The sequence below is a fragment of the Archocentrus centrarchus genome, chromosome 9 (genome assembly GCF_007364275.1).
Source record: "Archocentrus centrarchus isolate MPI-CPG fArcCen1 chromosome 9, fArcCen1, whole genome shotgun sequence".
In the NCBI taxonomy this organism is placed as follows: Eukaryota; Metazoa; Chordata; class Actinopteri; order Cichliformes; family Cichlidae; genus Archocentrus; species Archocentrus centrarchus.
In genome coordinates, this window is record NC_044354.1 from 4688407 (window position 1) to 4702610 (window position 14204).

Here is a 14204-nt window from a genome sequence, read left to right on the forward strand (position 1 = left end):
GGGCCTGTTTAAGGTCATGCTAAATCATACAAAGGGATTTAAGTCTGAACTTTGACTAGATCACTCCAAAACCTTCATTTTCTGAGCCATTCTGAGGTGGACTCACATCATTGTCCAGCTGCATAACCCCAAATAATTTTTTCACACAGGGGCAGGTAAGTTTGGATAGCTTGTTTTTCCTTTTAATAAATGAAATGATGATTTTAAAACTGCATTTGTTGTCTTTGTCTAACATTAAAATTAATATTACGACCTGAAACATGTAAGTGTGTGACAAATATGCAAAAAACTGAAATCAGGCAGGCGGAAAAAAGCTTTTCACGGCTCTGTTTGCTTGCGCCCTCCAGGCCAGCGTGTGGCAGTAGTGAGTTGATACAGGATGCATGTAACGCTCAATGTATTGCGGAAGTAAAAAGAAAAGTGCGCAAGGTTCGACGGTGCCGAGTTTACAACGAAGTTTCAGCGTCTTCATTTAAATTATAACAATGTATCCCGTTCCAAGCATGCGTAAATTTGTCTGTGATCGACTAACAGCGGCTGCTCAAGAAATACTGGGAGCTTTTGAAAAGCGAGTAGAAGAGTACGAGTCAGAAATCGCTCGTCAACGCAGGCTGCTGGATACTATGTTCACACCTGAGATAAAGTTACAAGATAAAGGTCGGTCAGATAACCACATCCTTCAGTAATGAAGCCTGTTATGTGCGAAATGATCAGTGGTTAAAAGGAATCAGTCAGTGATCGTTCAAGTCTCACCTGTGATCTGACCAGTTTGGCAGGGATAACGTGCCGTTTGGTTTCCACCGAATAACACGTTTGTTTGTTTTTTTAATATCCGGGTGTTACCTCAATAAGTAGCCAAAACATAGTCCATGGATCCTAATTTGACAAAAAATTAAGTACAATATCGAGATTACTGATTAGGGAAGTCGTCTTATGTAATATGTAACCTTGAGCGGGCAATAAATTATAGACAACCCAGTAATCAACAGATCTGTGACGCAACAAACAATGGTAAGAAGTAACAAAGCAGACTTCCGTGCATACAATTCAGAGATACAGTTTTGAGGTACTTTTACTTTATTAGCTCCATCTTAAACTACGTGTGCTTCACTACAACTCTGAAGCACAGCTTTTCAGTACCTCTGACAAATAGTTGTAAAACTTGATAATAATGCACTTGGTGTCGTTAAGTACTGTTTCCACCTGCTGTAACAAAAGGAATTTCCCAACTTTGGGTAAACAGAGTATATCTTATCTAGTCTGGTGGCATGCCAATGAAAGAAGTGTTTTTCATTCAAACTTCTCAACAGGTTTCACCGAAGCAGCTAGAATGACACTTGTCCAGTATGTTACACAACATTAAATATTAGAGTGCTGGCTTGCACGCTCTCTCCCTGGAGTCACAGGGCTCGGCTTGTTCTGTGTTCTGCTTTTTAGTTCACTGATTAATATTTTGCCCACATAAGTGCAGATAAATCACTTTTGATGTGGCAAAAAATACCTCTAAAGAGGTGAGATCGCATTGAGGTTGTCGTCTGCACTTGTAGTCTCCATCTTTAATCTCACAGAGTAGTTTTTGGTGTGCTTTGGTGGTGAGTCATTGAACTTGACACATTTTTGTTGTTGTTGTTAGAGGCGGTTCTTTGCTGTTTCCGTCCTATAATTTTAAACTTAAATCCTGAAAATTAAAGTTGGTTAAACGCTGGGCTAGCACTATAGCTCAGTAACACCCTAACCTAGCTATAACCACTTTTCCTCCTTCCCTTTAGATCTCACAAAGACTTCTCTCAGTCAGCAGAGTAACACTGAGAGTAACTCTGCTTTGGATCAGCCTGATATTACACGGATTAAAGATGAACGTGAGGAAATGTGCATCAGTCAGGAACGACAGCAGCAGGAGACTGCTGCTTCTAAGGTGACCCCAGCTTGTGATCAAAATGCCTGCAGTGATCAGTCTCGGCCTTCAGGCCCTGACCAAACTAACAGCCCAGCAAATAACGATCCCAGATCCAGCAACTCAAACGAAGACGAATGTGACAGAGAGCCTTCTGCAGCACCTGCACCAGATGGTGACGACCAGTTCTTCTGTCACTACTCCGATGAAGGGGAGAGTCAAGATGATATAACTTGTAACTATGGAAGTGAAACACCAACAAGATATGATGACACACACACATCATCAGCTAGTGCAGAAGGGCAGATGTTAGATAAGGAAAATAATGATGGGGACACCACAGTAAACAGTGGTGCAGAGGACACACAGATTGGACAATGCAGCCATGAGACCATGAAAATAAGTACAACTACTGAGTCACCAGCAGACATAAGATGCGGCGTTGAAAACACATCATCCACCAGTAATTCTGAGCTAATGCCAACTGATGCAAGTAATAGTGAGACCACATCTGCTGCAAGTGCTGAGCCAGCACAGAACAAGAAACATGCAGATGGGAATAAAACATCAACCACAACTGCTGGGCTAACACCTAACACGAAACAAAGGGGTGAGTGCACAGCAGCTACAAAAAGTACTGAACCAACATTAAAAAAGACCCCAACAGAAACTAGATGCATCGACGTAACGCAACATAAGAAGCATGATCAGAAGAGCCTGCCATTAAAAGGAAATGTTGAGCCAACACCAAATAAGAAAAGTCAAGTTGGGAGACCAGTCACAACCGTTGGTGTCCAGCCCAGACTAGATGAAAAAGGCAACGATAAAACATCAGCTGCAAGTGTTGAACTTGCATCTAAAAAGAAATGTAGTGATGAGAAGACAAAACCAAGTGGAAGTACTGATTTAGCTGCAAGTAGGAAACCCAGAGATGGAAAAATGTCATCAAATACAACTCCTCAATCAATACCAAATGAGCAACACAATGACTGGGACACAAACGAAGATACTGAGCCAACAGCAGACATTACATGTTATGATGACACATCAGTTGAAAGTCCCGAGCCAATGCAAAATAAGACAAGTGACCCAGAGAAGGGAGCATTAAATACAAGTACAGACCAGGCAGAAAATAGGAAACCCACTGAGGGCAACGCATCCTCAACTTCAAGTTCTAACCAAGCACAAAAGAAACACAGTGAAGGGAAGGTAGCTTCTCCTTCAAACACTGAACCAGCACAAAATAAAAATTCCAAGAGTGATAAAATGCCATCAACTCGGAGTACTGAAGCAACACCAAATAAGATGCCTGCTGATGGGAGATTAGCATCCACAAGTGCTAAGCATACACATACACACCAGAGCGTGTCGTCAACACGAACTAAGGATTTAACAAAACATAGGAAACATAAACACGGAGACACAATGTCTTCAAGTAGTAAGGAAGCAACGAGGCTTAAAAGACAAAATGATGGGAGGGCAACATCAGAAGGAAGCACTGACCCAACACAAAAGAAGAGACACAAGGATGAGAATGGTGCACACACTCATACTACAGAGGCAAAACAAAGTGAGAAACATAACAAAAGGAGCACGGCATCAAGTAAAAGTACTGATCCAACGCAAAAGAGGAGACATAGTGAAAAACGTGTTAAAGCATCAAATCAGAGTGATGGTGGCAGAGCCGAGGATGAGGAGAATCCTTATAAGTGCGACAGGTGCGGCAAGGTGATGACTAATTTCAAAAACTACAAATTTCACATGAAGTCGCACACCGTTGAAAAGACTTTCAAATGCGACACTTGCGGCAAGATGTTCCGGGAAAGTTGGGATTTGAACAAACATTTAGTAATTCACGCTGCCGAGAAGCCCTTCAAGTGCGACATTTGCGGGAATGGATTCAACCGACGTTATAATCTCGACCTGCACGTTAGGGTTCATACTGGGGAAAAGCCCTACAAATGCAGCCACTGCGGGAAAAGCTTCAGCTCCTGCGTGAACATGAAGAAGCACATAAGGATCCATACCGGCGAGAAGCCTTACACGTGCAGTGAATGCGGCAAAGAGTTTGCCGATTCTTCTGCTTACAAAAATCATTTGCGAGTGCACACGGGGGAAAGGCCCTTCAAGTGTACCTACTGCAAGAAGAAATTTGCTACCAACACGACTTTAAAAAGGCACACCAGAACACATACGGGTGAAAAACCATATAAATGCACCGTATGCGATAAAGTGTTTGGTCACAAGACCGACCTGAAAGGACACATGAGGATGCACACCGGCGAGAAGCCTTACAAATGCACTAGTTGTGGGGAACAGTTCTCCACCTGGTTAAAACTCCACAAACATAAACGTGTGCATGCAAATGATTCAGAAAAACCCACTGATTAACGGATCTGCATTTGATACATCGTAGCAAATGAATCACAAGTAACATCATTTGAGTCAATTCATCGGACTTCACATAGATGCAAATTTTAAAAGGTATTCAACTTAAAAAAAAAAAAAAATCATTGTTTTTAAGTTTTAGTCGGTGTTGAAGTTGGTTGTGCTGGGGGGGGGGGGGGGGGGGGGGGTGTTGGCTACTAAAGAGAAGTTAAAGATAAATGCAGAAAGAGTTGGTGTGAGTAAAAGAGCTACAAAGAGCTATAATTATCAGCAAATACCCCAAATGCAAAGAGAAGCTTTAGACTTTCACACTGACGATTGTTTATTATTGACATTTGTGACAAAAGATTGTATATTTACCTCAGTGACGTGCGCTGAGGTTTGTGACGGGTGAGGCACTGACTCGTTTGGACTCGGATGTTCACATATATAAACCCAAAATAGAAGTTTATATTTAATTATGCTAATGATTAATTATGCTTTAATCAACTCCATACTGTTCAGCAATGATGGCAAGAAAAACAAACGATTTAATGTAAGGTCAAACTATTTTTATTTTTTTTTGGGGGGGGGGGGGGTCTCTTTTTAAATAAAAAAACAAACATGTATTTTCTTTTATCATTGTTGGTATTTTACTTGCCCTGATGACAGCAGTGCCTCCCCTAACTGCACGTCACTGATTTACCCTTTCCCTCTAGTCTTACACTTAGAGGTTGATGTGAGATTTTTTTTTACTGTTTTGTATCATTTTTATAGATATTTTTCTGAGCAGGTTGCACTTTTTTACTGTCAGTCTAAATAGAGCTTTAACTCAGGGCGGTCTAATTATGGGAAGAATACTGTTAACTTCCGCAGGTGAATATCTTGAGATTGTGGAAGCTGTACAGTTAAAGAATGAAAAGTTCTTATTACAGTAACACAACTTAGGACGGGACCATTTTGCACTGGACACCGTTGTTGTTTTTCCTCACACAACTTTTTGATGGCTGGATTTTTGTATCCTTCCTGGTAGGTAGTCGTTTCCTCCAATTTTTTTTTCAGCAAACTGCTTGCTGGCGCATTACCACCACCTTTTGGCAATAATGGCCCATTACATTTTGCAGCTGGTAAAAACAGGAAAGTCATTCAGGACCAAAAAATTTGCATAAACAATTCAGTTTTGTTTTTATAACGACTGTTAAATTATTTGGTGATCATCCCTAAATGCAATGTAAATATTCGATCAGATTTAGCTCTGCAGCAAAAGCTGACAGCTCTGGTACTTCTTGTAGCAAGCTGTTCAGGTTTGAAGTTTTAGTGTTCTGCGATGTGAACTGCTAAGTATTTGTTGTCCTGTACCATTTTTCTTTTCTCCTAATGGAAAATCCATCACCGGGGCCCTATTCCAAAAGAGCAGGTTTAGCTAAAAACTCTGGGTTTGTTAATGTTTGTTAAAATGAGGGAAACTGTTACAGAAAGAGCGCTAACTTCAACTCTGAGTCAGTTACTGGGGTAACAGGCTCTGTGAACCTAACCTGGACGCTGGCAGGTTTTATCCAACAAACTCTGAGTGTCTCTCTGGCTCCTCGGTTAAACTGGGAAACATTAAAACGACTCGTCATGCTCCACGCTGACATGATCGATCCACTGGGTTAAAAGCTCTTCGGTTACCTGTTCCCATGATGAATCCTGGTATCGGCGCTCCAGTGATGATGGCTCTCTTTCCTTACTCACACACGCACTAACTCAGGGTGAACATACTCGGAGTTGATTGAACCAACTCTGATCAGCTTTTCTGGAACGGGAAAATCGGGGTTGATCAACTCAGAGTTTGTTGAACCTGCTTCGTGGAACAGGGCCCAGCTGATTGGTTCTGGTGATGTTCAGTATTTATTTGGCCGCATTCAACTTATGTAGGGTTCCTTTAAAGCAAATGTTTGTTGTTTGTAAATGTATTCCTGGGATTGTTTATTAATCTTTTTTTTTTTTTTTTTTTTTTAAGAAAATTCTAAAAAGCAAAATACTGTAAATACTTCTGATAACAATCTGGTGCTTAAATGAAACAGACTGGACAGCAAGCACAGACAAGCCTGTGAGAGTCGTGGTTTTCTCATGGATTTGAGTTTTGAAAAGCTTTACAGTTGTTTACAGTTGTTTAAGTGCTTCATGTAAAAAGAATGTCTTCACTGGCTCACTGTGTTAATGAGGTGCTGTACCAGAACTAGCAGAAGAAACAGCTTTTTTCTTTTTTTTCTGGTTAATGATTTTATTTTATAAGCATTTCTTCCAATTTTTTTAATCACAGTCCGGGTAAAACAATCAGCGAATGTCTTATTAATGAGTTTACAATAAACCAGCATGTCTTTTGTAGCTGTCAGTAAATAATGTGTGCTTCCTGAATCAGTTAGCTCCAGATTTATTTTCTTAAAGTTATTTGTGATGTATAGAGAGAGAGTCTGGGAACAAAAAGAAATGGCTTTTTACATAAGTAAAGAAAGAGATGAGTTTACAGTGCAATAAATTTTGCTCTTATTTATTAAACATGTCTTCAGTTGATAATTTGCTGTTTGGGACGCAGTCGTTTGTAAGGAGATTATAGTTTACGAGAGGGTGAGCACCTGCCAGCAGAGACTGCTGAAGATGCTTTTGAAGCCTGAAATAAAGTTACAAAGATCAGCTGTTAATATTTAATAATTTGTGACCCAATCTGGCAAAAGAGACTGATTCTTATGCCAATAACATACGAATCAGTGCGTTGTACTGTGGGTCATTTCCAGGTTCACGGGCTGTTCTTAGCAACAAGGGAGAGACTGCTTACATGTTGCATATTAAATATGCAACATCATTTTTTTGTGTACATTCACCGAGCACTTTTTAAAAAATTTTTTTAAGTACACCTTGTTAGCACTAGGTGGGCCCCTTTAACTTTCAGTACTTCCTTAATTTTTCATGGATTAGATTCAACAGGGTGCTGGAAACATTCCTCGAATGCACGTTCCCCGCACACGCCGATCTCCTGTTCCAGCACATTCCAAAGGTGCTCTGTTGGATTGAACTCATTGTCACTGTACCAGGATGAGATCTGCTGCTAGAATCAGCTGTGAGAAGATGGGTTCACTGTAGTCATAAAGGGATGGACATGGTCAGCAGCAATACTTGGGTGGATTGTGGTGCGCAGTTGGTACTGAGCAGCCCAAAGTGTGTACTAAGGAAATCTGCCCATCTGCTTCGAGGCACGTGTTTTGTGTTCAGATATGCTCTTCTGCATAACTTGGTTGCAATACGTGGTTGTTTGTTATTATGATGCTCAGTCTGAACTTAAGGAGGTTGTCTCGGCTATGTCTTCGTACCTAAATGCATTGAGTTGCTTCCATGTGATTGGCTTAGATATTTGCCTTACTGTGCAGGTGAAAAGGTGTACCTAATAAAGTGGCTGGTGAATGTATTAACATGTTTAACAGGTTTTAAGGTGTTTTTTTATTTCATTTGAAAAAGGGCCTCATTTGAACCTAAATAGTTGACAGAGCAACCTTGCTTTAAAGGCCTGATCTCTGTAAATATTACTTTTGTCTTATAGTTTTATGCTTTCCAAATACTTTCAACATGTTAAAATGAGTTTTTAAAATGTTTTTCATTAAACTGTCTATTTATAAAAGTTCATGTTTATTGGGCGAAAGTGTTAAAGTTTATAAGTTTGACAGGCTAATAAAATATGATTTTATTTTAGATACATCACGTACCCATGTAACAGTGAGTAGACTGATTGAACTACATCCTCTGTGGAAATGGATGGAATGGATGGCAACACTGGTTTAGTCACAGTCCCATTCTGCCACCATGTGGTCCTTTATTGAAAATAGGATTTTTGTTTCTTTTTGTCAGCTATTTTTATTTGTTAAAATTGCACTTTGTATCAGAAAGCATTAACCGACATGAAGAGCAGAGAACTGACAGTGACAGTTGATCTGTAAGGAAACCTGAGAAGTGTGGAGATTTCACAAGAAAAACTTAACTACCATAAACCTCTGCAGCTGATAACAGAACAGTCCTTAGAGGTGTTGAGACAAACCCCAAAACAAAGAAAGAAAGAGAGAGCACATGTCTCCCATACTGACTTCTCTTCATTGGCTCTCTGTTAAATCCAGAATAGAATTCAAGATTTTTCTCACATACAAGGTCTTGAATAATCAGGCCCCATCTTATAAAGACCTCATAGTACCATATCACCCCAATAGGGCACTTGGCTCTCAGACTGCTGGGTCACTTGTGGTTCTTAGGATACTTTCAGGACCCTCGTCTGTGGAACCAGCTCCCAGTTTGGATTCAGGAGAAAGACGCTCTTTATTTTTAAGATTAGGCTGCCCCTCCCTGAGCCTGGTTCTGCTGGAGCTTTCTTCCTGTTAAAAGGGAGTTTTTCCTTCCCACTGTCACCAAGTGTTTGCTCATAGGAGGTCGTTTTGACTCTTGAGTTTATTCTGTAATTATTGTAGGGTCTTTACCTTACAATATAAAGTGCCTTGAGGGAACTGTTGTGATTTGGTGCTATATAAATAAAACTGAATTGAATCGAAAACTGGTTAGCACAGAATATAAGCCTGGGTTTATCAGTCACAGTTGGTCTTTAGACTTAGGTAGAATATTTGGAAAACATCTACAGATATTAGCTCGGCTCCTGCAGTGTTCCATCTTTGGATTTGCTTCCTGTGTTTTTGCTGTTCCCTTTTTTATGTGCACACAAGCTCCTGCTTATCTATCGCATTCCCCTCTCTTCTCTGTTATATTTACACCACAATCAAAGGTTTAGTCACTGCAAAAATATTATTTTAGAGCAGAAGTTGCTTTCAGATATACATTTATATAGTTGCATATACAGAGTGATAAGAAGTTATCTGTCTAAGAGACCACCTACCTGCCTCTTTGTACTGGATATTTATCAGTCTCTGTTGCAGTGGTTTATCAGTGACTCATAGTTACAGAGTTGCAATGGCTCCAGTGTCATTTTGGATTATTAGTAGCTCACAGGTGGCTTCATGAATCATCCAGACTCTGTTTGTACAGCTGGCTGCGACCCCCCCCCCCCCCCCCCCCCCCCCCCCCACTCCAACCACGTCCATATCAATTTCAAACATGACTTGTTACCTTGTAATATTTCATTACGTGATTGATGGAGCACTAGTGTGAGTGGGCATGTTGTTGTGGGCAGACACAGAAATGGCAAAAAAGGACAAAACTACATTATATAAAATGTATTTTTACTTCATTTTGTGAGAGCATAATTTGACCAAAGAAAAGTGACCTTACTGATTATTTTAATCCTACAATCAAAGAGCCCCCAGCACTCTGAAGGTATCTCCACTTTTAAACAGTTTGACCACAGGATAAAGTCCAGCAGCACCAACTTCACTCCTCAGGCTGCCTGTCATACCACTGAGCAGGACACACACACACACACACACACACACACACACACACACACACACACACACACACACACACACACACACACACACACACACACACACAGGGACTCCACTGTTTTATTGCCTTTCTGGCTGTGTGTCGTCTAGTATAATCTGTTTGCATTTTCAGGGTTCTCCGTTTCAAACATAATTTCGTCTTTAAATTCTTCTTCGGAACTTTTTTCTTTTTCTTTATACACTTTAAGCACCATCTAATTATCACAAGTTATTATCTTAAATGACGAAATAAACTTTTAATGGTAAACATTATGCTTTAAAACGTTATCAGGAGTAGCCTTACGACCATTGTGGAGCTGATCCAGACACACTGAACGCGCCCCTTCACCTTTGTTTCATTTGATTTCCAAATGTTTCTGCCCATATGTCAACAATATCACGTGGCACCTTTACTAACTTTATGCTATGCAGTATGTAGTATGTAGCAACCACATTCATGTCCATCTGCAGGCCTCCTTTTCCTCCAAAGTAAGAATTTGGTGCTTGTGTGTTAATATGCAAAATGTGAGTTTGTGATGTCATGTTGCCACTCTTCGGACAGTTTCTGCGCTCATGGCAACAGGCGTGTTAGAAGCCGAGGGTCTTGCAGCAGATGCGGGCTGTTTCATTCTCTGTGCAGAGTTGCTGCTTGTGGTTTCTTTATTGACATCTGGCTGGCTGCTAATTTCTGCTCTTTGCTGCTGCTGCCATTGCAACTGTGCTGTGTTTTCATTGGTATTCCACGTGAATTCAGCACTACCTTTGTTGTTTGGCCAGTGTATGAATGACAGTGGTAACAGAGAAGGGGGGCTGCTGTCTGCATGCATCAGTTCATTATTTCCCTGTAGTCCTGAGGACTCACCTCTTTGTTTCTTCACATTATATATTTAGCAAAGAACTACAATAACAGAAAGACTTAAACTCAGTAACATTTTTTCTGGGCTTGCTTTGGCTTTCCTTTCATGCCGTTGTTGCTTTTGATGGTAATCTGCTGCTTAGCATGCTGCACAACATTAAACTGGATTTTATTACAGGTTGCAAAGCCGTGATTGTGATATTAATTTTGATTTTTGACATTTTCTGGTGTACATTCATCTTCATGATAAGAACATATTATATAATCTGCAGCTGCTGCCGTTCTCACCCTGATTCTCTGATGTAACAATGCTGCAATCGCTTGCAGACAAAGTATCTGTCACCCACTGTTTTTTTTTTGTTGTTGTTGTTTTTAAAACAGATTATGCCATCCATTTAAAAAACGTGCAAATGAGGTTGTTAGGATGAGTACTGAGGGAGATGAAGCAGCCAAAAAACCACAGCTTAGGCTCACAAATTCACTTTAATGATAGTTTAATTCAGAAAGTACACAAAGTACAGTCATAACCAGGATAAGAGCAGTCAAAGATGACAAGAAGTCTACTTGTTATGTTTTATTTGTGACCATTCACAAGATACTGAATCTATGCGCAACATAATAAGTGCACTTATGAATTTAGATGACCATACATATGAACTATGCAAGAGGTTTTTAACACAAGCAAGAAATGCCACCAAGCTGAAAGAACATGAAGATGTTATTTTCCAAGAAAACAGTTCAATTGTAATCTTTCAATCTTTGTATGATATCATGCTACTATTGTGTGCTTTTCAACTTCTTGCCAAGCATGCATGCATAATGTTTTTACTGCTGTAATATTTTCAAGAATGCAAAAACAGTCAGCAGTGTTTAATTTATATTTTAATAATGTAGCTGTCACCAGAGGACAATTCATTGTTTTGTTTTGTTAGGCAGTTGAAAGGGGTTATTGTGTTTAGCATTCAATGACATCTTCAAAGTTAGATCTGTAATGTATTAAGTATGTTTAGCTGGCAGTATTCAGAGACGCTGCTTTTTAATCTTGTCCTAAAGCCCACCTTCACGTTAACTCATACTTCCTAAATCTGAGATTCTTTTTCAAATTTCAAAAGATGTTCAGAAGTGTATCTGTTCAGTTTCTAATCTATTTTATTTGTCGCTGGGTTTATCTGATGCAGCTGTCTTACAGACAGCCTGTGATCATTTTCACTGTCTTTTAGAATCGAAAGCTTTGTTTCTTGATCTTAATCATTCAGTCTCCCTCCGATCCAAAGCAAGACTTCAGAATAAGGGTGTGTGCTTCAAATGTGCAGCATTTTTGCTGCAGCTTTGTGGCTTGGAGGAAATGCTGCAGTCACGTGGATATCAGATATTTTACTTCATTTTATCAAATAAGTACATTTGATACACGGGGTATACTACAAGTACCTTCTTTACATATTTAGGACTTATCATGGGTCAAAAAGTTTGACTCTTAAAAACTCTTTTATTACACGCAGCAGTGTTAGTCACTGCCTGTACTGTCTGGCTGACAGCGGGAAATTGCATCAGAGAAGTGGTCGGGGCTGGAAGCTGAGCTGTTCTCTCAAACTGGTGCCAGCAGAGCACCATAAAGAAAATGTAACAGGACTAAACTCAGACATAGTTTGGCGTGTACCTTCTGGCAATCAGCTTCACTCTTTTTCTTTGTCAGCCACACACACACACACACACACACACACACACACACACACACACACACACACACACACACACACACACACACACACACACACACTGCAGAGTTCAAGTTTAATAAAAGAAGTCCATTTCAATATCATATTTTCCACCAAGGTCCAAAATGGACACATAAAAAGTTAAAAGGGATTCTGTATATTTAACCAAATTACATAAAAGCTTAAATGGATTTGTGATGAAACCCAAAGCTCAGAAACCATGTCTGCAAAATCCATCATGGTTTTCACAAGCTTTCCCAAGCGATTAGCATTGGCTGGAGTGTTGGCATGTACTCCAAATCAAAGCCATACTCATTTTGGCCCAACACACTTGCGTGCTCTCAGGAAGTGTCTCTGTTGCTAACCCAGTGATTTATAAACGTTTATCGCACCACAGCGGGTGAATCAAAGGCCTGGGAAAAGGGAACAAATTAACAGAAAGGTTTTTAGCTTTTCTTAGGGACCTAATTTTAAAAACCGCAGTATTCATAAATCCACAGTGCACAATTATGTTTTTATAGCTGTATAAACTATAAAGTCACCTTGCAATTTGATGGTTACAAACGTAGTAATTTTGAGACCCCAGTTTTGCTTGGGCTTTGTTTGTTTGCATTTTTGTGTAAGAGTTTTTTTTTTTTTTTCTATGTTATGTCTACTTTTCACTGGATGTGGGATTTTTCAAACTAGAGTGACAGGTGTGGCATAGATGTTGGCACAAGGGATTGGTGACTCATAGATCTAAAACTATTGTTCATACACTGATTGGCTGTGGCCAGAAGTAGTGTTCAGACTGTCAGAACCTTCCATCAGGTTCCATGTATGCATGTTTTGTTGTTTAAGCATGCTCTCCTTTACCTTTGGTCAAAATTAAGTATTAAAATTAAGATTTCTCCATCAAATAAATAATCATTCTGCAATACGATTGCTTGTGTAATGTTGCAGGCCCATTTATACTGATGATCAATTTATTAGGTTCAGCTGCTTGTTAATGGAAAAATCTAATTGGACAATCACATGGCAGCAACCCTGCATTCAGGCATGTAGAAATGGTTGGGATGACCTGCTGGAGTGCTGCAGCCATTTTCAGTTGATGCTTGTTTGTGGGTCTTCTTGCACTGGGTTGAGATCAGGTGACTGAAATATCCAATTTCTTTGTTTGAGAAGCTCTTGGGTTGCTTTTGCAGTATGCTTTGGGTCACTATCCATTTTCACTGTTAAGCAATGTTCAATCGTAGCAGAGTATTGCCCTGTACGCCTCAGAATTCATCCTGCTACTTCTGTCAGCAGTCACATCATCAATAAACACTAGTGGCCTGGTTCCGTTGGCAGCCATATATGCCCATACCAATATATTGCCTCCACCAAGTTTGAATGCAGTATGCTTCAGATCTGAGACATTTCTTTCCTTCACCATACTTTACTTTTCCCATCATTCTGGTACATTTTCATCTTGGTTTCATCAATCCAAACAGTATTTATCCAGAACTGTGTGGGCTCTTTTAGATGTTTTCTGAAAAAACGTCTTTAATGGAAATAAAAGTAACCACTGGTTTGCACCTTTAGATGTTGCAAAGTTGTTTTTCTTAACCATGGAAATAATTATATCATCCTGCAGTTCAGCTCTTTTCTGTGGTCTTTCAGGCCCCTTGCTGTTGCTGAGCTGGTCAATATATTCATTCTTTTTAAGAATGTACCAGATTGTTGATTTATTTTTGCTCACTCTCTGATAGGTTTAGTTTGTTTTTCAACCTGATGATGGCCTCCTTCACTTCCACTGACATCACGTTAGGCCTCATATTCAAAATTACAGTAAAAAGCTATAAAATACAAATTTACATTACTAAATATTCCTCAGTCAACTGTTAGTGGTATTATAACAAAGGGGACACGATTGGGAATGACAGCAACTCAGCCAC

General features: G+C 39.8%; 1 protein-coding gene across 1 annotated transcript; it reads left to right on the forward strand.

Moving 5' to 3' along the window:
• Positions 1 to 427: 427 nt before the first annotated feature.
• LOC115785842 (zinc finger protein 37-like) lies at positions 428 to 4372 on the forward strand. Its single transcript, XM_030737744.1, has 2 exons — positions 428 to 657; positions 1770 to 4372. The coding sequence occupies exons 1-2, from the start codon at positions 486 to 488 to the stop codon at positions 4283 to 4285; spliced, it is 2688 nt and encodes an 895-aa protein (XP_030593604.1). The 5' UTR covers positions 428 to 485; the 3' UTR covers positions 4286 to 4372.
• The last annotated feature ends 9832 nt before the right edge of the window (positions 4373 to 14204 follow it).

Coding starts and splice junctions, on each gene's coding strand:
- LOC115785842 (XM_030737744.1), top strand. CDS start 486: ATGTATCCCGTTCCAAGCATGCGTAAATTTGTCTGTGATCGACTAACA. Junction 658..1,769: donor GATAAAGTTACAAGATAAAG/GTCGGTCAGATA, acceptor CCTTCCCTTTAG/ATCTCACAAAGACTTCTCTC.